The following is a 22,448-nucleotide window of genomic DNA, read 5'->3' as shown; positions in this document are numbered from 1 at the left end:
AGGACTTTTTTTGTTGGAAAGCCACCTGCTTTGAGAATTTTCTGCTTATGTGCAGGTAGAGTGTCTAAACTATTTAGCAATAACTATGGGGAAAAGTGTAGGTTCATTTTCCTTTGTATAACAGTCACTTCATGGTGCTAGATCCTGATGCTCTGACCCTGTTATATGTGGACCCTCTGGGGACCACCTGATCTGTATTCAGCTCTTCCAATACCATTCCTTTCACACAGAGAACAGGATCATTCTTCTGACTAGCCCTTAGCTTATAGAACTACACCATTATAACTGCAGAGATGCCAAGATACAAGCAAGGGTGGAATGAATGGAGTACATTGGCTTTGGTGACAAAGTCTGCTAAAGTATGAAGGTACTCATTTAGATAGCTCCCCAACAGTGTTAGTGATTTCATTTATTTAGTAATAATCTACAGTTAATTTGCGAGATAGCTTTTTAGCCCTTACTGATGTTGGAGTGTAATCTGAGTTCAAAACAGTACCAATAAATTTACCTAATGCAAAGGCAATTCTGAAACTGGGGAAACTGTGTATTGACAAATAAAGAGAATAGGATTGGTCTGAGAAAGCCTGAGACTTTGCACTCGGCAGCCTAACAGAAATACAGTTTGGTTTTGTTATTCAGGGAAGCCAGAAGTTCTGGCAGTGGTGTCCTTTGAGAGCAATGAGTATAATTGGTCCACCTTCGCATACTAATGAAAATGCACAGGCTTGAATTTCTTTGTAGTTTGGGGGCTACTGAAGACCATGATGTACATGTACTTTAAGCACTGCATGCAACAAAATCCGAACCTCTAAGAAACTAAGAAACTTGTTTTTCTGTGCTCAGTATCTCAGCATGATAGACCTTCTGGAGTCCATAGATTACATGGTTCGCAATGCACCATACAGAAGATTTAGGCCGAATGTATGTCTACATAAAAATGCCAGAGAATGGTAAGCTGTGTATGTTCATGCATTCTTTGGGGGATGATGGAGTCCTCTGCAGTCTCTTCATTCTCCTTTGTGGTTAAATGTAATTTAAAAATGAGATTCTGCATAGCCTTATAGCTTTCACAGAGCTTTGCTTAGCCAAAAATGTTCTCTTCCATAAAAGGCTTGTGGAAGAAAACATGTTAAAGAACCAAGTGATGAAAATCTGACTTGGAACATGTATGTCAACTGTAATTTTGAAAGTTTTGGGCTGATAGACGTTGTCATGGAATTTTTTTCCCTAAGTGTTAACTGATGCTGGTTATCAAAGTCCCTGAGTGTTCTTAATGTTGTTACAGCCCAAATTTGTAAGCATGCAGAAGTCAAAAGAGAAGGCAGATTGACAGTGCTTCATGAGTTCAATATAGGCACTTGGTCTGCTGTTAAAAAGTGATGTTGAAATCATTAAACCTTTTGTCTTCCTCAAATGACAAGTGATAAAGTGTTGGCGTATCAAAAAGCTGTTTCTGCCGTGTTTCAAGTTGTAATGCACAGTGAAATGGTAAGTTGCTTACAAGTGTGGAATTGTTGTAGGTGGAAATATGCAGGCAACAGTGTTCTTGAAGTTCACATCAGAAGACATACTCGAATGTGGTCATGGAGTAACATAAACCAGCATAGGCAGCTTCTGAAGAGTTACAAAAATATGTACAAGAACAAGCTGACGCAGAGTAAACTGTCAGAAGAAACACAGAGGCAAATTCAGGTATGTGTTTTTTTCCCATTGGTGTCACTTCAGCAGCTACTAGGAGAAAACTAACTGTTATGGCTGATACCAGGACATTTGAAGAAAATATGTTTTGATCCCTCTAAAAAATAATTATTTAAATATACACGACAGTAATCAAGGTTGGTGGTTTTACAATAGCAAGAATTCTGAGGGATTACCATTTTAATCGGAAGCTGAGTGTAGCTTATTGTGGAAAGAATGAAAACTGATAAAATACCATTTAAATGCTCTTTGTTTGTGTATTAATGAACACAAACACATTTAATGAAGTGCAAGATTAAATTCTTTTAAAAGAAGGTTGATTAGACTGCCTAACGTCAGGTTTCATCTTCTAGTGAGCTGCTGGGAGGGGACTATACCCTTGAAAGAAAGGAGCGGGTCTAGAAAGAGACTGGAGTGTAAATGCAAAGGGGCTGCTAGAGAATTTGTAATGGTGAGCCTTTCTTAAATGTGTTTGAGGCAAACAAATTCATTTTTACAGGACCTAGAAAGAAAGCTTGATGTCTTCAATATAATCTTAGCAAGACAGCAAGCACAAGTTGAGGTAAGAAATAATTTTTGGTCAATAATACTATAACACTTCAAATAGGATGGTTTTGTCATGAAAAAATTTGTGCTGATGAGTATGATAGGATGGAGGGGTGGGAAGGCAAGTTTACTATCCTTTCAGGAGAAGAAGAAATCATTTTTCAAACTGAAAACCAGTTCTAAAAGCCTACCAGTGTGTGTGCACAGTGTTACCGCTACCCACTTTGTAGTGTCAGGTAATTGTCGAAGGGTGATGATTTAAGGATTACCTTCTGTCTTTGACTTCTGTTATTTCAGTACTGGTTCTACAGCTGTTCACGATCAAGCGTGTAGAGCTGTTCACATCCTGCCTACACCTTTAGATACTCTTTAGGGGGCAGCCAATCTAACTAAAAGACAACTCTCTAGCTGCATGCTATTTTGGAAATAATTTGTGGCACTTAATAGGGGGTTGCATGTTATAACTTTATGAAAAGTGTATCTGCAGCTGAGATTAAAACCATGTAGCATACTGAAAGCAAGCTCAGAATAGCCAGCTTGTGAGAAGCATGCTACTGGTAGCTGTTTTCCTAACATGAAAATTAAGCTCTGTAGCTGCATCGTAGAATTACTGTTCACACCAGTGTAGCCTCCATATTTGTCTACACATCTGGAAGGTATGTGAAATGAAAAAATAATAATGATTTTCCTTATTTTTGAGATGTTTTTGGTCATACCTCGATTTTTAAAATACAAAGTGAATGTCTGCCTACTAATTAAAAGTTCTAAACATATGCAATGGTACAGGATCAGTCTTCAGGTTTGTTACTACAAGATTTAATTTAATTCCTTCTTAAATGCTGTCTTTTCATGTTGTTACTGCCTTTTTTATAGTCTTAAGTGCTAGTGAAATGTGTAGGAAAAAAGGCCATTCAAAGTTGAAGTAACACATGCTTGTTTCCACACATGTATGCATGCACATGCCTCCATCCCTGATCTTCCTTTTACTTCTGTCTAGTGCATTACAAGAGCTTTTCATCTCTTACAGGGTGATGGTGCTGTCCATCAGTTAAATGGCTGTTCACTGTGTGTGAATATATGCATTATTTAAAGCAAAACAAAATATATAGTAATTAATTATCTAATCTGATGTCTGGTTTATAGACAATAAGATCAGGACAAAAACTGCTGAAGAAGAAAGCAGAAGCAGAAAAAAAAAGTGGAGGATGGTTTAGTGGTTTCTGGAGTAAAAAAGAATCTAGGAAAAAGGAAGATGAAGAATCACCTGTTCCTGAAAGTAGGTGTAGACTATAATGCATTCTATAGAGATACGAAGTTTTTATATATACATATATAAAGAAGAAAGTTATAGTATGTTTTGGTTCCTACTGTGCAGAAGGAGAGAGTATGGCAATGCAGTATTGATCCATTTTATACTTTTACTTACTGTTAATGAATATTGAGCTGGCAAATAAGCCATACTTCTAGAACAGCCATTAGCTTTTCAGAACCTTGGTAAGAAGAAGAGTATGGCTGTAGTGTCACAGGCAATGGCTGGAATACTGTATTCTGCTGATTTGCTGTCTGGACAAGAGATTTGTTCTGATAGTACTCCTCAAAGCTACTTTCATCACTAGGAGTTATGGGTACCTTTTGTATTCTAAATTATGTTGATATATGTGCTATGTGTGTAATGCCATATGCAAAGACTTCTGTGTAAATTGCTTCACAATACGGATCTTAGTGCAATGTGAAGAATCAAAGAAATGTGTCAGCAGTAGGAAACAAATGGGAGGAAAAATTGTTATCATTATGCATTAAAGGGCAAATTTTTGAGTCTTTTTTGTTTTGTTGTAGCTATTGATGAACTAATGACACCAGAAGAGAAAGCGAAGCTTTTCACTGCCATTGGATATAGTGACAGCTCCTATCACCTTTCCTTACCAAAGCAGGTAAGCAACTTCTTATAGGAATGGTTTAACACCCCCCCCACCCCGCCAACTAAAAAAACAACCCCATGTTTCGTATGCTTCCAAACTAAAAAAAAACAAAACCATAAACACCTTGTACTGCATGTTAGCCTTAAGATAAGCAGTAGAATGTGTGTCTGTGCAAGTCACATCTGGTGAATGCACAAAGAAGATAAAAACAGTTATTCAGAAAACACAAAGAATGGCAAGCATTTTTTCTGTGGTGTTCTGCCTGGTGCATAACCCTGATCTAGAGTGCTTTAGAAGTAACAAACTGAATGAGATACCTATTTGCAACTTGGAAGAAAATAAGAAACGATAACTGTAAATGAAATGAAGGTTCCATGTTATCTTTTTCATTGTATCTGTTTCTTGCTACATGTTGTGATGGAAACTAAATTAGTCTGTAGTTTGATTTTGATAATTGAATAGTCACTGTTCATATGAAGGTGAACACCAGCATGTGATTAGCTCGTATTTGACCCAATGTTTGTACTTTAAGGGTTGCTTTTTTTAGAAGGATTATGTTATGCTTCTCTTGAAATGTTTTTCCTAATGAAAAATATGAGGGGATTTCAGTAGTACTTTTTTCTACTACACAAAGGAAAGCATAGAATGAAAAGAACATATTTGAGACAGATAGTTTTTTGGCTTGTTAATCAAAGGAATAAAAGAAAAGCTTTACAAGTATAGTGTTCTTAAGAGGGCTCATAGGGCAACTAAGAAAATGATAAGGTTTCTCTCAGTAGACTTATTTTCTGTGGGCACTATTACACGTCTTAAATCTTAACATAACTGGTGGTTCTGCTTCAAGTTGGTCACCACTTACAGAAGCGTAAGTTAAGACCATTTCCTTCAAGGAGGATGGTTTCTCTTCTCCCCACAGGCCTCCCTAACCCCCAACCCTCCAACTTTCCAGTCTTAACATATTTTTGTTAAATTTAATTGTTAAGGGCTTATGTGTGCCTTAAATAGGGAAGTTCATAATTGTTTGTGCGGCAACAAGGAGGCCTGTGTGCTATTGAATATTCCTGTCAGTTAGAAAAGAGCAGAGCAGCAGCAGCATCTCTTGCTAACAAAGAAGAGAGACAGCCTGAACAGTGCTCAGTACTTAAGCCTTTCTTTTTAAATTCTGTTTCACACTTTCCTTGCATTCCTGTGTCGAAAAACTTCATTTTTTAATTTGGATAAATTAAGTGTAAAAGTGCCTTCATCTCTCTGAGTACCCTGAAGAAAGATGCAGGCTTCAAAGGCAGATAGGAAGCTGCTGATTGACAGTTACAAAATGCTACATGTGTCAGGAAGCCACAATCCTTTCTTGAAAAGGTCAAGATATGACATTCAGCAGCAAGAACAGCAAAGGCATATATGCAGTGTCTTCTCAAATGCAGTTATTTGATGGGATTATGATGACTTTGTTGATCTTGCAAACTCTTTACTGCGTGTAGTTTATCTATGCTTGCTTTGATGGTTTAAAAAAGAAACTTCCCTGAATCCTGAAGAGATACAAACTAGATCTGATCTGCATTTGTTGAAATACTCTGGTTTATGTTAAAGAAATGATTGGTAAGGTTTGAAAGAAAGTGAAGACTCTATACTTCATTTCCTACGTAAAGATATGTTTCTTAGCATTGTCCACTGGAATAGCTTTAAATACCTCTTTTTGTTAGATTTGTTGAAATTAGAAGTTCAGAAAGTTATTCATATCAGGGTGTCTAACATCAGTTTTCTCTGTCCTTCTCACTAGTATGTTGCCCATGTTGTGACACTGAAGCTGCTAAGCACTTCTCTTACAATTAAAGAAGACAAGAATGTGGCAGAAACTCTGAAAGTCAAGATAATTGATCTGAGTACCAAAATATCACAGCGCCCAGGAGCACAAGCCATTAAGTAATTGGATTGGAATTTTCTTTTTTGTAGAAACATCTCCTTTCTCCACTCCTGACTTCTAAAATCTTTTCTTGGGTAGTGCTTTTTGTTCTGTATTGATTTTTCTTAAAATTAATAGGCATTCAGCAATTGCACTCTGAAAAGTTACAGTTAGACAATTTGGTGAGTAACATGGAATGGAATGAAGAAAGGAATGCTACTTGTTAGTCTTCATAAACAATAATAAGCTGTTTCTTGAATCCTGATGTTGAAGTGCTGCATATTACTTTTGGGAAGTGATACCTATGCAGTGTGAAATGGTCTGGCTAACAAACTCCAGCCAAGCTACTGAATGTGTTGCTTCCTGCAGAAGTGAAAAGCTGTATCTGTGTGTTGTGAGTAGGAGATAAACCAGAATGTAGGAGTCCTTCCTGTGTTTTGAGAGCAGGCACACCAGAAATATTGAACACAAATTACTGGATTATGCAGTCAATGATTAAGATTTTTCATTGTCTAGAAAATGAGCTTGTGCAGTTTTCCTGCTTTTATTTGCGGTTCCTTCATCGTCTGGCTTTTTGCATAAGGTCACCAGCTCAGCTGCTGACTCTCTAAATATTCTTGCCTTCCGTTTATTTATCCAATTTTTGAACTGTGTGATTAGTCCTGTGAAGCTACTCAAGTTTGGTTTTATCAAAGGTTTTCTCATCTTGCTTGTCTTTCCTAGATGGAACTGTGTTCTGTATTGTCATGAAGTATATTTAACTATTCATCTTCCGTAGGGTTGAAGCAAAGCTGGAAAACTGGTATGTTACAGGCCTGAGACAAGAAAACATTGTACCATCTCTTGTGGCTTCCATAGGGGATAGCAAGTCTTCTTTGCTTAAAATAGAGTTTGATGTTAACCCTGAAGATAGTACTGCTGACCAGAGGCTTACTATTGAATCACAGGCTGTGGAAATAAAATATGATGCAGTGAGTAGTAACCAAAACTCTTACCTCTTTTTCTCATTCTCATTTCTCTGCTGTTATTCTTACTCTGTTACAATCTGGTTTTGAATGTTTACCATGTGACATCTGTATATATTGATAATTTTTTTTTCCCCTCTTGTTTGTTGAAAGAAAACAATAAATGCAATGGTAGAATTCTTTCAGACAAGTAAGGGAATGGATCTTGAAAGATTAACATCAGCCACATTAATGAAACTGGAAGAAATAAAGGAAAGAACTGCTACAGGTAAGATAATAACAAACCTCACCTGAGGTGAACCCTTGGATGTCTTAAAATGTTTCAATTGGAGTATTAGTGGATGTTCTTGAGTTCAGTGAGAGATCAGTAGACTTAGAGGAGTAAGTCTCCTCAAGATGTGTTATCTTTCATGTTGACTGTATGTTGACTGACACAAATGCTTCACTTGAGAAGAGCATTTAAATTTTAATGTCCTTTCCTTTTTATTTAAGGATTAGTTCATATTATTGAAATGCGGAAAGTCCTTGAATTGAAGATAAATCTGAAACCTTCCTACCTTGTGGTTCCACAGACGGGTTTCTACTATGAAAAATCAGATTTGCTGATTTTGGACTTTGGTACATTTCAGGTATCTAAATGACATCTCTTAAAAGTTTACAGGAAGTATATAGTATTTTCTCTTAACATAGCTGTCATCTGAATCTATCTTGTTTTCAGAAGGCAAAGATGATAAACTGTGTAAATGTGGTTTTAACTTAATATAAATTTCTTACCAAATAAATTTGGGTCAGCGATTTTATCTGTGTTCAGAGCATTGATCAAATGATTGTCTTTGACATACTTGTACTAGTAAATTTCTCCAGGAAACATTTTCATTTTGTAATCTTGATTGTAATAGCTTATCATTGAATATCTTCTATTTATTCAGCTAAACACATGAACATTTGTTTTCTTTATTGTAAAATGCAAGCCTTATATCAAGAAAAGAGAACAGAATTTTTCCCTTGGAGTTTGAAAGTTGAGAAATTGAAAAATGTTAATAATTTAGCTTGATTTTAGGTGACTGATTAAATATTTATTTTAGTTGTACTTCAGCAGTAAGCTTGTGAACAAAAATAAAGTACTTTTGCTTAACTTGAATTAAGTTGATTGATAAAAGTAACAAAAAAAAACCCTTATTCTTGATAAGTGAAATGCGAGATGAACCAAGATTGCTTCTCTGTAGTAATCCAAATGTCTGTCATGAACTCATATGAATCACTTTTTCCATCTTCACTAGAATTTATAGCATGTTTTTAGACCTAACATTATCTTGTCTTTTGTATGTTTAGCTGAACAGCATAAATCAAGGCAGTAGTCAAGCTTCTACCTTTTCATCTTTAGAGGAGATTATGGACCAAGCTTATGACAAGTTTGATGTGGAAATCAAAAATGTGCAACTTCTTTTTGGAAGAACAGGTAACAAATAATGTAGTTACTGTTTAGTCAAGAGGTGGGGGAAGCCAGCCTGCTTGTAATAAGTATGTTTTTTAAAGAAAAAGGCAAATCAGAGCTAGTAATTAACTAAAAGATAGATTGTAATACACATGTCTGGCATTCAACTGTGAAAAATCATTGATTTATCTTCATACCACAGCTTGCTTTTTGTTTGGACTTGAGTATCACCTCTTTACTTTGATGCCAGCAAGCAGTATAAATGGATTGAGCTATTATATTTTCAGTCCTAAGCACAATACAACTAAAATTGTCCTTAACACTTCATTTGGACTTCAGTTTGTGCAGTCAACAAAATGCTAGGTTACTGATTTGTATTGTACTGTATCAATTTTTTTTAGGGTTCTATGTTAAAATACATCTTTTAGTGTAGAATTGGCCTTAAGGGCGCTAAGGCAATATAGCGTTAAGAACTACTGAAAGTGGGATTCAGAAGTTGTTATAATGCTTTACCCCAATTGTTCTAGGTTTCTGTAGCTGGTGAGTGGGTTCTTTATCCTTTCTTAGAGATGCCATTTGATTATGTTAATTATACCTTAATTACAGCAATTAGCAAGCAGTATTTTATTTGTCTAAATTTACTGAGTATTTGCAGGTGAAGACTGGAAGAAGGCTCGTTTTCAACATCCATCAACTTTACACATATTGCAGCCTATGGATATCCATGTACAGCTGGCAAAATCAATGGTGGAAAGAGATACCAGGATGGCAAGGTAATATGTTAACGTTGAAAGGTTTTCTTTTTAATTACTGTCTACTGGAGGGGGCTTTTTACAAAGGCCTGTAGGGACAGGATAAGGGGGAATGGCTTTAACCTGACAGAGGGGAGATTTAGATGAGATCTTAGGAAGAAGTTCTTCCCTGTGAGAGCGGTGAGGCCCTGGCACAGGGTGCCCAGAGAAGCTGCGGCTGCCCCATCCCTGGCAGTGCTCAAGGCTAGGGGCTTTGAGCAGCGTGGTCTAGTGGAAGGTGTTCCTGCCCATGGCAGGCGGTTGGAACTAGATGTGCTTTAAGGTGCCTTCCAACCCAAACCTTTCTAGGATTCTATATGATGAGTATAGATATTCTTAAGATTTGCATCAAGAATTCGTATTTGTCTTGGTGTTGAATCAGTTGTTTGGCTTTTGTTTTTGTTCTTAAAGGTTTAAAGTATCAGGAGGACTTCCTCTGGTGCATGTCAGACTCTCCGACCAGAAAATCAAGGCAATTTTTGATCTGATTGATAGCATTCCATTGCCTCAGAAATCATCTGTGTCAATTCCAAGCACAAAAGTAAGCTGGCTGTAACTAAGAAAAGTGAAATAAAAAAATGACATCACTAAAATGGTCATTGTAAATGTGAAGTCCTGCTAATGGCTGTGGTCTTCTTCATTTGAAATCAGAAATCTGTTGCCCAGCTGAATTAGGCAAAGTGCCTTCATTATGACTTAAAATCTGTAGGTGCTGGGCTTATTCAAACAAGTGTAGCTTAGTCTTTGTCATTGTCATGCTGGTTTCAATGTAAGTATTGGCAAAACTGACCTTTCTAAGGAATATGGAGAGGCAAGATTAAAGATATATCATCAGTGAAAAAGACTGCACATACCAAGTTACTCAGAGTGTAAAATAATGATTTTTTTTTTTATTCTTCTTTTTTCTTCTCCCTCTAGGTACCGGCTATTCCCACAATTTCTGTTGGTAAAGGTTTACTTCATACACCCCAGTTGTTAGCAGAAATGGTGTCAGGTAAGAAGCTACCGGTATGTCTTTGTAGAAGGCCATAACTTACGGAGTAGCTAACATTTTCAGGCTGCAATTGATCTTATAGCATGTTATAAGGACAGGAGAGGTGAGCATGATTCATCATCTCTCATTTCAAGTGCGTAAGAAGATTTGATTAAGATGCTGATGTTACCTCAGAATAATGAAGTTGCTTTTTAAAAAGCAAAAGGACCAACCCCTTTTGGGGATTAATTAGTATTATGCACAAGCAACCTCTACAAATGTGAGCTATTAATAAATGTATTAGGATGTCATTAGCAAACCAGTTTAATTATTCAGTTATCATGAGGCATCTTATTAACAGAGCATATTGAGAAACCTGTTTTTTCAAAATGGATTTAAATCCAAATATGAACTTAATCAAATACTGATCTGCTGCTGCCACTCCAGGGCACATAGTTTGGGTTGGGCACATGAAAAAGGTGAATAACATGTCTAAAGGGGTGTGTGCATTTTCATTAAGCAGCTAAGATGTGGCAAAAATAGCCTGTTACAAATATTATGTGTCCTGTCCTGAGTGTTTTGTAATAGCAGATCTTTCTTTTTTCTGAAAATGTATTGACACTATGGATCTGACCATTTACTTCCACGCCTGTTCGAGGGAAGAACTTTCCTATAGTGGAGTCTGGGGAAACCTGTTTCCTGGGGCTTAGTTTGTAATTGTTTTTCCTTATCTGTGTTCTTGCATGTCTAATGATACAGCTATACTCCTTCCTTTACTTAATAGGGCTTTAATTTTTTCACTTTTCATCCACTGGGTAAGAAAGTGGTATAGATCTAAACTATATTAGGTTTACAATACTCATACAGTTTAAAATCCCACTAGAATGGGAGAGAGAGTGTGGGATATTTACCCCTGTTTATGGACATAAAGTTTACTAAGGAGGAAATCACTTCTTTTCTATAGACTCTGAAGAAGAATATTTTGATTTTGAGGAAAGTTCTGAATCAACTGACAAGTCACTAAGTAAAGGAGAAGAGATAAAAAATGAGGAGACAGCTAAAGAGGAACTGATAGATCTTCAGTTGAAGTTTGAAATTAAAGAGGTATGTCTCTTAAATTCTATTTTTACCTTCTCCTTAAGAATACTTAAAAAATGTCCCCAACCCAGAAGTCTATTGCTAGTGTTCTTCAGATGTAGTGGATGCTAAAACATAGCCACCAAAGCAAAAACCCCAACATGTTAGTACAGATGTACTTCTGAGGGTTATCTATATGTGGTATGCATATGACTTATTTTTTATATATGGCATGTATATAAATAAACATATACCTAGTTCATCTGGGTGTAGGTATAAAAAAAGCTCAAAACACTTTACTGGAGCATTCTTGGTAGAAAATAATAGTGCCAAGTTGTAATTTGGGGGTGGGTGGTGGGAAGTTTGCACTGGAAGAACAAAGTAGATATCCAGACAAATCACTTGCAAAGAGCAAATCTCCAAATATTTCAATGTTGTTTCCATCTTTCACCATCAATCCTTTTTTTTCCCTATTTTTACCTTTTAACTCTGCAATAAAAGTAAGAGTTCCAGTAAAGCAGGCAAGGCAATATTGTTTTTCCTTTTTTTTATTGTTGAACGATGTGTGAAAAGGTGGTATTAACTGTGTGTTTCTTGCTCATCAGGTTTTAGTAGAACTCACCAGGCAGAAGAAAACTGAGGAAACAGTACTTGTATTTGATGTAATGCACCTTGGGACAGAAGCTACTGTCAGAACCTATAATTTAGCAGCTGTGTCTTATTTAAAGAAAATAAGCTTGGATTACTATGAAATTGGAGGTACTAAGCAATGGGAGAGAAGTGTACTTGGGTGTGCGTATCAGTCTGAAACTGGGTCTTCTGTCTCTTGTGTTCACTGAAATCAAAATGTGGTTCTAGTTTTCCAGTGACAATACTGTCCACTGGCAGTGCTTGTCCCAGTGATACACAGCTCATGAGCTCTGGAATCCCACCATGATACTTATAGCTTAATTTTAAATAAATAGTACTCCATCCAAATTGCTCAACCTTTAGATGGAGAAGGGGTACAGACTTGCCATTTTGGGCTTAACAAAGAGAAATGGGCATTCATGTTTGGTGGTGCAGTGCATTTTAAGAAATGGTATTGAAAGTTAATCCCTATCTTCAAGGCACAAAGTCTTTGTTCTTTGAAAGAACAGGAATTACCCTAATTCTTGTGTATTTCATGTGGTATGTTACAGGTAAAAAAGCACCCATTCATCTAATTAGCTCCTCAGATAAAGCTGGCTTAGACCTCCTGAAGGTGGAATATATAAAGGTATACATACAGCTTCTTACATTTATTTGTAAAGCACTTTCATATATTATGAAGTCTTAAACCTACAATTCAGAGCTAGTGGATTGTTTTGAATCTTGTGAAGAGCACAGTGACTGGTTGGAATTAATATTAACCTTCATGCAAATGATTATTTTCACAGGCTGACAGAAATGGGCCACACTTTCAGACTACTTTTGACAACACTGAACAGATGATTAGAGTGAGTGCTTTCAGATTTTACTGCCTATTTTCTTTTTGTTTGCTTGCTTGCAAACAGGGATCAAGAATGGTTTTTTTGCTTTCCTGTTCCCCATGGCTTTGCAGCAGGGATATTTAAAGAGTTAAAAAACACTTGAAAGTTTTTATATAACTTAATATAAAAGCAGTATGTTAGTCGGTTTCTTAACTCTGATGAAGAACTGTTTAGCTAGTTCATGTAGTTAAAATTCAAACTAATGTAAGAATGCATCTTCTCATACATATGAGATGAAGTTCAAATGCTGAGTATACGAAAATGATCAGGGATCCAGAAGATTTTCCCTATACTGTCAAATCTGTGTGTTGTGAGTTCCACATAATCAGCACTCAATTGCCTAACTTGAACTCTTAATGCTTTTAAGTTATATTTTTTTGTCACCTGGAGTCTCTTGTTTTCAACAGGTAGCTTTTTCATCATTGAACCTTCTACTGCATACAGAGGCCCTTATGTCTGCTGTCAGTTTTCTAACAGCTGTTGGTCCATCAGGTAGTGGAAGTACTGGAGACACACCGGCTAAAGATAAAAAGCAAGAAGATGACACAAGATTGAAGAAAGGTAGTTATGTTTGTCAAAATGGTGGTTCTAAAAAGCTATGTATCTGTTGCATGCTGTCAAAATGATCAAATCCAGAGAAACCTGATTAGCTTTGCAGTGTAGGCTGAAGATCAAAGCTCTTGTTAATGTGGCTTACCAGGCTGGAGTACAGCTAGCTACTGGGTGGATATAGATAACTGAAAAAAAAAACCAAACCCATACTGTGAAACTATTGAGTTACTAATCTAATGTTGAAAATAATTATGCAATGCTATTTAATTCCTCTTAACCCAGCAAATACCCTGAATTTAAAAAGAGCAGAATTGTTCCAGTAGAGAGCTAGATGGGAGTCATACCAGACATAGAATTACAAGCAAGTGTTGGCATATTGTACTCTTATCAATAGAGTCGCCTTCAGAGGAAGAGTTGTTGCTCTAGGATGGGGTCTTACAGAGTTAGTCATGGTAGTGGTGACGAAAGAAACTATAGGACACAAAACTGTGTCATCTGGATGACCCCCCCAAAAACCCTAAACCAAAACATCCCTCACATACCTTTTAGGAATTTAAATTTTAAGTGAAAATATTCATTCTATCTACACTGAAAATCTCCCCTCTCTCATTTCTAGTGGCTAGACCTTCCAAGGATAAAGATGTCTTCGACTTCAAGCTTTTTGCCAAGCTGGATGCATTCTGCTTAAATATTTGTGATGAAAAAAAGAACATTGCAGAAATCAAGATACAAGGTATTGAATTCTTAGTTAATAATAACTGATTTGGCTTCAAAGCAAGTGATAATAATTAGACTGAAAATATTTAAGGTATAAATTTTCAGTGTATAACTCTGTACAATCAACATTTAGTTGTTGTACAAACATAGCTTGTGGTATTGTTTTAAAAATCACTCCCCTAGTGTGTCATAATGGTTGGGCCTCCAGCTAGAAAAGCATGATAAATTATTCTTCAGGTAATCTCCTTCATGTTTTGAAGGAGTTGGACTATGAGTGAGTTTTCATGTTGTACTGAGCTTTGGGTATTTTTCTACTATGCCTGAATTATTTAGGGCAAGAAACCCCTTAAAACTGCTTATTTCGGTTTTGTACTCCTAGGGCTTGTTTGGGTTTCCTGTTCTGGTTTTGTTTCTCTTTTTTTACCCCTCAGTGGGGTATAAATATTAAAGAATGTGTGATATACAAGAATATGTAATCAGGTTCATTAAAAGATTTCTGCTTGTGCTCATCTCTAATTCATATGATGTATTCACACAAGATTTTTTTATGCAGAAGGGTTGTAGTCAAATACGTTGCAGTAACTCTTATTAAACAAAAGAATCTCAGTAATTAACTCAGTAGCTTGCTTATTAAGAGATGAACTATTGTTTGAAAATTTTTCTGTGAATAGCAGCTCATTTTTTTCCAGACATGATTGATACTGAGCCAGTGTCTGTATTTGAAATATTTCTATTTTCAGCTATGGTATTGGCTGCATTTTCAAAGCTTAATGGCACCATAGTGGATGCACTTGGGTTTGAACTCTAGACAATATACTTGTCTTCTGTGTCTGAGTGATAAAATGCTGAAAGTCTCTATTTCCAGAACTTAACTTAAAATACTTTATTTTGGGAGTTGGGGAATTACCTCTAATTATTCTGATTTGGATACAGAGAGACTAAAATGCCTTGGATCAGATAGAGCTCTTTTATTTACAGTCTCTTCAGCAAGGCATGTGTGTAACTGATTTAAGTAATTTGATAACTGAGAAAAGAATCAAGTGTGCTTAGGTATTTGTTGTGGGTTTTTAAAAAAATATTTGTTCAATTTAGCAAACTATTAAGTTTATCAGTTTATTGCAATGTCTAATTTCTCTAAGTTTTTCTCACCTCCACTACTGGTGTGGTGTGTGTCCCTAGTCTGAAAATGAGGGTTACTTCTGTTATGGGATACTACCATTTCTCTCTTGATGCTTTACAGGTCTTGATTCATCTCTTCTCCTTCAGTCAAGTCACACTGTATTCTTTGCCCGACTAAAGGACATAATTGTCACAGATGTTGATTCAAGGACTCTTCATAAAAAAGTACTCAACTACAAGATATTAAGTTTTACTTGATTCTTGGTTAGTTTTGTGTGTATAAAAGTGAAATGTCATGCATATTCTTATTCCACTCTTTCTGAAACATGGATTTGTCATGAATACCTCTTCAAATCAGATAGCTGGTAAAGCATAGGCTTTCATATTACAGGAATGGGTGCCCCAAAAGATGAAAAAAAAATGAATCTAATATGCATCTGTTAGGCTGATGATATCTTTAGCTCTTATGTTAAGTCCCATTTTAGAAGCTGCTGATGGCTAGTACGTACTGTTTCTCTCTTTCTAGGCTGTGTCAATAGTAGGAGATGAAGTTTTCAGTTTCAATCTGACATTAGATCCGTATGCCACAGAGGGAGAAGCTTACACTGACATGTCAAAAGTGGATGGTACCATATCTTTGAAAGTGGGCTGTATTCAGATAGTGTTCCTTCACAAATTTCTCATGTCTCTTTTGGTAAGTTTTTTTTCTTCCTTTTTATGTTCCTGCTCAAATTAGTTTTCCTGGGTTCAGCAGTAGCAGTCGTGTTTTTCCTTCTTAGTAGCTGGTGCAGACCCAGGACATTACTCTTCCTTGTTTGTGTCTCAGTGCAAGTGGTAGCTGAAGTTTCCAAAAGAAAAGGGTGGGCTTAATTTTTGTGTGTATTATGAAAAAACTTGAAGCTCTAACTTGTTTGAAATTCAAAAACTAACACAGTGCAAGTAGGCCACTTGCCACACTCTGCTTTGAAAACAGAAAAGCTTGGTGCTACTAAGGTAATTTGGAGTTTTTGTGTTTGCTGCCCTTTCTGCCTTGGCAAAAGTCTGAGTTGATTGCAGACATAGCTGAACCAACAGAGACAAATCTTTCTGCAAGGTTAGATGCTGTGAGGACTACAAACTAACCACTGTAAATATTTGTACCTTCATCTAATATCCTAATGTTAGGTTTTTACAGCACTGGTGAGCTTTCTGTCATTCAGTACTGGCTTTGGAAGGAATTAGTATTCGCTGATGGCAAAGAGGGGATCTGAAAATAATATGTAGAGATGGGTTTAAAATTAGTGATTGTATTTGTTAGTATGTTTTTGACCCTCTGTTGGAGATCATGACAGAAGGCGCTAGGTTGCATTTCCCCAGGATGGAATTTAACACCCTAGGCAGTGTAATTGGTTGTTGACATGGGTTATGTTGATCATGTAAAATAAAAGTAATCCAGGTTAAAAAAACACAGACATTTTTCTTTTCTTTTCAACTGCTTATTCTAGACCTTCTTGAACAACTTTCAGACAGCTAAGGAGACACTGAGTGCTGCTACAGTCCAAGCTGCAGAGAAGGCTGCTACAAGTGTAAAAGACTTGGCTCAAAGGAGTTTTCGACTTGCAATGGACATTCACTTGAAAGCACCAGTTATAGTCATTCCTCAGTCCTCAGTTTCCCCCAATGCTATAGTAGTAGATCTTGGCTTGATTAAAGTTCAGAACCAGTTTAGCTTGGTGTCTCCAGCAGGCAGCTCGCTCCCTCCAGTCATTGACAAAATGGATGTGCAGCTGACACAGCTGAAACTGTCTAGGTAAAGTACACTTTACTAATTAACACCATAGCTAACTGGTAATACTCTGTAGGATATTAATCTGCTTGCTTAGAAACCATGATTGGTGGCAGTATCAAAAAATTGGCAGATTTAAAATGCTAACCTGTTGTCTTCAGGCAAATATATCAGTAGTAGAATAAGATGGTGTTCTGCTTAGGAAGCTGTGGGAGCCTATAGAGATGCCGCATTTGAGATTTTAAGATGTTGCTTTGAAAATGTAGCATATGACTCAACTTCTAACTTGTCCACCATGTGTTTTGGTTTTGTTCCCACCACTTTGTTTTAAGGACTACTATGGAGACAGGTTTATTGCATCCAGACATTGAGATACTTCACCCTATTAATTTAAGCCTGTCTGTGAAACGAAATCTATCTGCAGCTTGGTTTCGTGAATTACCAGTATTGGAGGTCACAGGGTATCTGGATACAATGAATGTAAGTCTTGTGAAAAGAAGGTGGTGATAAGCTCGTGATAATTCTTAACACAAGACTAAACTTTGTTATTTCTGGACACAAAGGTGCAAAAGTTGCATTTTAGGGATGCTGATAAGGTTTAACCTACCTGTGTGAATGTGGAGGTTTTAAAGTGTTATATAAACTACCCAAACTTCTGTGTGTATTTGTGGAACTGAGAGAAAGTGAAGGGAAAACTCTAATAAGAAAACTGAAAAGGGTGTCAAGGAGTCTGGGTTATCCCTTACCAGAAGGCAGGACCAACTTAAATGTTTTTGTGTCCAGTTCTCTGAGCAAGTCTCTTTTTCACTACCTTTTTTGTTTGAAATGGTATCTTCTTGAGAGGAGTTGAGATTAATGCAAATATTTGCCTTAGTGACTCCAGCTTCGTTACTTTCTGTCACCCTTGAATGACCTCAAAATAGTTTTTCTCTGGCAATTTATGTACTATGAAGGAAAATATCAGATACATTTTGGGTGAAACTGAAATTTAATTAACATGAAGTAGCATGTCATTATACAAAAATACTAAAAGCAAATATGATATATATTGATATATATTGACTTAACTTTAGAAGCTCCTAAATGTCCTAATCCTTCAACAATAAAGGATTGAAAGAAGTTAATTGTCTTAATTAAGGGATGATGCAGCTGACAATAGATCTGTAAATAAGCACTCTGCTTGCCAGGAAACATTGCTCTGCTTTGCTAGTTAGTGATATATTAAAGAACAGTATGTTTTTATTGCAAACTGTCATCTGCGATTTTGTAGGTTGTATTGAGTCAAGAGGATTTGAATGTCTTTCTCAAAGTGTTGACTGAAAACCTTGGTGAAGCAGAAGGAAAACTAACTCCTGCAAAATCAGTACTGCAAAGAGAAGGTCAGAAATGGGATTTTGTTGTTGTGAATGTTAAGTGTATTAGTTTTCAGGAATAAGGCGAAGTGTTTATTATCTGGAAAGCAAGCTTAGATCTAAGAGCTTCATGTATGAGTGATAAACGTGTCATAATTTTGCAAGGACAGTATTTATACTTTAACTCTTGAAAAAAGTGAAAGCATTACAAGATAAAAGTTGGTAATCATGTTAGCTAAATTGTCTCAGAACTAGCAAGGTATTGAGATGTCAGAACTTTCTTGTTGCAGAACGTGTTTCTGTTTCCTTTGCTTGCTCTGAAGTTAAAGGCTGTGCTTGTGGAAATGTTGCTAGCTTATTTTAAGTGAACATAAGCCATCTAAATGAATAAAAGAATTGGATGTGTTTCTTGAGCTGAACAAGTGGTGGCCATTTCAAAAGTTAACCAGTTCAGTGGTGTTTCAGGTAAAACCAAAGAAATGGAGAAATCTGTTTTGACACAGGATAAGAGTGTTCCAGAAGGAATGCTGCCTGAAAAGACAAAAAGAATATTAAATGAAGATGTAGTCAATATGCTACTTAATTTTGAAATCAAAGAGGTATGTATCCATCTGTGAACTGTATTGTTATGATTTCAGTAGCTGAATCAAGTCTATTTCTCATAAGTAGTGAGCTACCAAGTCCATTTTAACTGCTTAAAGAATATGGTACACAGCAACCGGAAGAAAACAAAAACCCAGAACCCAGATTCTTCAGCTTTTTCGTGAGCTGTCTTCTTTGTCTGTATTATGTGAGATTATATTTATAGAATATTTAACCTAGACAGTACAACTAATGGGGAAAACCAGACTTATTTTAGATGTTATGCACTTTCCTACCCTTAATCCTTCATTATGCTGTGTATGATTCTCTTACTAACAAACCAGCTGAAATAAGCTAGAACTAGTATTTTTCCCTTAGGGATATTAAGTCTGAAGGTTAGGTTGTAGGTGAAGGACTGGCTAAATGCAATCTATTAACAAAGATACCTTATGCATAAGAAATCATCCAGGCAGTCAGGGCCAGCAGGGAAACGTATTCTATGTGAGGGGTAGGAGATAATGTAAAAAACCTAAGTTTTACGGGCACGAGAACTACTTCTTCCATAGCTGGAGTGTAAACAGGTAGCAAGTTGATAGCATCCCAGGTTTTGGGTTTTTTCTGTTTTTGCAGAATTACAGTTGCAATTGGCTGATGAGGTACCTGTCAACAAAGAGCAGGTAGTTATCCAGTGGGTATCCCTAGCACCCTTGGCAGCTTCTAGGTTTCAGAATTGCTGTTTTGGCTGTGAAGAATTTTATTTTAATGGTAGGACTGAGGGATATTACAGGCTAACCTGTGGTGCTTTGTCTTGTCTCATTTAATGTATCTTATGGACAGTTTTGTCTTAGAATCATAGAATAGTTAGGGTTGGAAAGGACCTCAAGATCATCTAGTTCCAACCCCCCTGCCATGGACAGGGACACCTCACACTAAACCATCCCACACAAGGCTTCATCCAACCTGGCCTTGAACACCGCCAGGGGTGGAGCACTCACAACCTCCCTGGGCAACCCATTCCAGTGCCTCACCACCCTAACAGGAAAGAATTTCCTCCTTATATCCAATCTAAACTTCCCCTGTTTAAGTTTTAACCCATTACCCCTTGTCCTGTCACTACAGTCCCTGACGAAGAGTCCCTCCCCAGCATCCCTATAGGCCCCCTTCAGATACTGGAAGGCTGCTATGAGGTCCCCACGCAGCCTTCTCTTCTCCAGGCTGAACAGCCCCAACTTCCTCAGCCTGTCTTCATACGGGAGGTGCTTCAGTCCCCTGATCATCCTCGTGGCCCTCCTCTGGACTTGTTCCAGCAGTTCCATGTCCTTTTTATGTTGAGGACACCAGAACTGCACACAATACTCCAGGTGAGGTCTCACAAGAGCAGAGTAGAGGAGCAGGATCACGTCTTTCGACCTGTTGGTCATGCTCCTTTTGATGCAGCCCAGGATACGGTTGGCTTTCTGGGCTGCGAGCGCACACTGCCGGCTCATGTTCATTTTCTCATCGACCAGCACCCCCAAGTCCTTCTCTGCAGTCTTCTTTAATATGGTTTTGCACAGGCTTCACATGGAATTTTTTGCCAATGTCCATGTTGTCTGTGGACTCTCTGTGTTGGATGTTTACTGTTAAAATGGTGATTTGTTAATATACAAAGTGTTTGCCACCTGATGATGCAGACAAAGTATCAACAAACCTGAATTCTTTAAATTCCTCATGTGGTAAACTGTTAGGTGAGGCAATTCTTAGTCTGTGACAATGGAAGATGATTGCCTTATGAAATAAGTGCATTGCAATGAACATTATTCATTAATAACTAGATCTACTTCTACTTAAATTTTCAGCTACATTTAGAAACAAAAGTTTTTTTCTCATTTCCAAAATTCTTGTCAAGTAATGCTTAAAACCTTCTATAAATTAAGAGTTGTAATGTTGAATCATTTGTGGCCTTAATTATTATTTTTGTAGTAACAAATACTCAAAAATAGACTCATGTTGCTGTTTCCTGCTGCCCTTCCTTCCAGACTAGTATGATTTGTAGTAATCCTTATTTCCATAATCAAACCTTGTATGTAGCACTGTGTAGTGTCTGATTACAAAACTGACATATAGCTTGATAAGATAAGGGTGTACTGCCAGGACAACAAAAGTAAACTCTAGCCAGATTTAGTCTAGATTAATACTGCTTTTGAAGCCTACGTACTACTGCATGCCATAGTATTTGGACAGCTTTACTGAGGTAGCAAACTTGTTTCCCTTTCCATATTCCAGGTTGCAATAACCTTGATGAAGCAGGTTCTGAAAGAGAGACATCCATTACATATTCTGACTGTGCTGCAGCTTGGAACTGAAACCAAAATTAGAAATCATGAGTTGACAGCAGCAGCATATCTGAAAAAAATTATGATGAGATGCATTGAAATCACTGGTAAGTCATCTCAAAAGCTGAAATGCAGTCAGTGCAGTGTGTGCAGGCAGCTTGTGTAGCAAGAGGGTAGCATAGTCATAAATAATAACTCGGGGAGAGGGAAAGGGCGAAAAGCTACATTCCGATTTAACTCAGTGAAATGTCCTGTGTCATTTAGATTGAATTAATCTGTTTTACTCCTGTTGCTAGAGTTAGCTTGAGTTAATCTGAGTTAGTTGCCTGCTCTGAGTAGGAAGGGTCATTACTGAGAAGTATCCTATCTGTTTTGGAGGGTTTTGATGAACTTCTGAAGCTGTGCTTTATGACCAGTTCTGATAACACTGGAGATCCATCCTGCTTCCTCGATGGGTCATGTAGCAATTCAAAGGGATATTGAAGTAATGACTGAAATAGCCAGTATTCAAAGTAGAAAAGTATACAGTATAAAAATAAGTAATTTTTATAATATATAATACGTATTTCTATAGAAATAGAAAAATGTAAATACAGGAATGAAAAACTAATTAAAGGAATTCAAATAACTTTCCAGTTTTGAATATTCTTCCAGGACCAAGAAAGTTAATTTTTCTATCTTAATTAAAAATAAAATCAAATCAGTGCAGCAGTTCACAAGGTAATGCTTAATCTGCAACTTCTCAGTGAAAAGAGATGCTTACCTGAACTATTTTAGCAACAACAGTATATTATTGAGAATTAGCATGGAAGTATTCCGTAGGTGGAATAAAGCTTGTTAGTGGAAATAATTTATGGTTTTATTTCTTCATTTTCAGATTCAAAAGGAGATCCCCTTTGCATTATTAATTCTTCAAGTGAGACAGATGAACATCTTCTGAAGATGGAATACATTAAGGTTTCAATACCTTTTAACTAAGATTATATGGGAAGTAAAATAAGGCTTCTCTACTTGGCCTGTGTTTGGGTTTGTTGTTTTTTTTGCTGGTTTTAAAACTTGTAGGATTTGTATCTAAAGCTTATGTATGTCTTCTTCCAAATGCCTGTGTTTAACTTCCACACTCCACTGCTTCCATATAGTGCTTGCTTCACAAGTCAACACAATTACTGAAATCACTGGTGAAGCCAAATGTTTGTATGCGTTCTCTGTGAACAACACAGATGAGGGCCTT

At 36.9% G+C, this 22,448-nt stretch overlaps 1 protein-coding gene across 1 annotated transcript in view; it reads left to right on the top strand.

The window, feature by feature from the left end:
* VPS13C (vacuolar protein sorting 13 homolog C) overlaps positions 1–22,448 on the top strand; it is an 88,363-nt gene that overhangs the window by 20,782 nt on the left and 45,133 nt on the right. The window contains exons 12-38 of the mRNA XM_065688086.1: positions 844–950; positions 1,521–1,692; positions 2,198–2,260; positions 3,388–3,520; positions 4,081–4,175; positions 5,941–6,083; positions 6,842–7,034; positions 7,182–7,296; positions 7,521–7,657; positions 8,361–8,487; positions 9,119–9,236; positions 9,666–9,795; positions 10,173–10,248; positions 11,192–11,331; positions 11,910–12,063; positions 12,486–12,562; positions 12,723–12,782; positions 13,223–13,376; positions 13,984–14,100; positions 15,325–15,428; positions 15,730–15,897; positions 16,688–16,992; positions 17,301–17,448; positions 18,239–18,347; positions 18,786–18,919; positions 21,168–21,324; positions 22,095–22,174. Coding sequence (XP_065544158.1) covers positions 844–950; positions 1,521–1,692; positions 2,198–2,260; positions 3,388–3,520; positions 4,081–4,175; positions 5,941–6,083; positions 6,842–7,034; positions 7,182–7,296; positions 7,521–7,657; positions 8,361–8,487; positions 9,119–9,236; positions 9,666–9,795; positions 10,173–10,248; positions 11,192–11,331; positions 11,910–12,063; positions 12,486–12,562; positions 12,723–12,782; positions 13,223–13,376; positions 13,984–14,100; positions 15,325–15,428; positions 15,730–15,897; positions 16,688–16,992; positions 17,301–17,448; positions 18,239–18,347; positions 18,786–18,919; positions 21,168–21,324; positions 22,095–22,174 — 3,516 coding nt within the window. The remainder of the gene's footprint in view (positions 1–843; positions 951–1,520; positions 1,693–2,197; positions 2,261–3,387; positions 3,521–4,080; positions 4,176–5,940; positions 6,084–6,841; positions 7,035–7,181; positions 7,297–7,520; positions 7,658–8,360; positions 8,488–9,118; positions 9,237–9,665; positions 9,796–10,172; positions 10,249–11,191; positions 11,332–11,909; positions 12,064–12,485; positions 12,563–12,722; positions 12,783–13,222; positions 13,377–13,983; positions 14,101–15,324; positions 15,429–15,729; positions 15,898–16,687; positions 16,993–17,300; positions 17,449–18,238; positions 18,348–18,785; positions 18,920–21,167; positions 21,325–22,094; positions 22,175–22,448) is intronic.

The sequence above is a fragment of the Lathamus discolor genome, chromosome 8, assembly GCF_037157495.1.
Source record: "Lathamus discolor isolate bLatDis1 chromosome 8, bLatDis1.hap1, whole genome shotgun sequence".
Lineage (NCBI taxonomy): Eukaryota > Metazoa > Chordata > Aves > Psittaciformes > Psittacidae > Lathamus > Lathamus discolor.
Note: the sequence above shows the minus strand (reverse complement) of the source record. Positions and strands in the feature narration are given on the sequence as shown.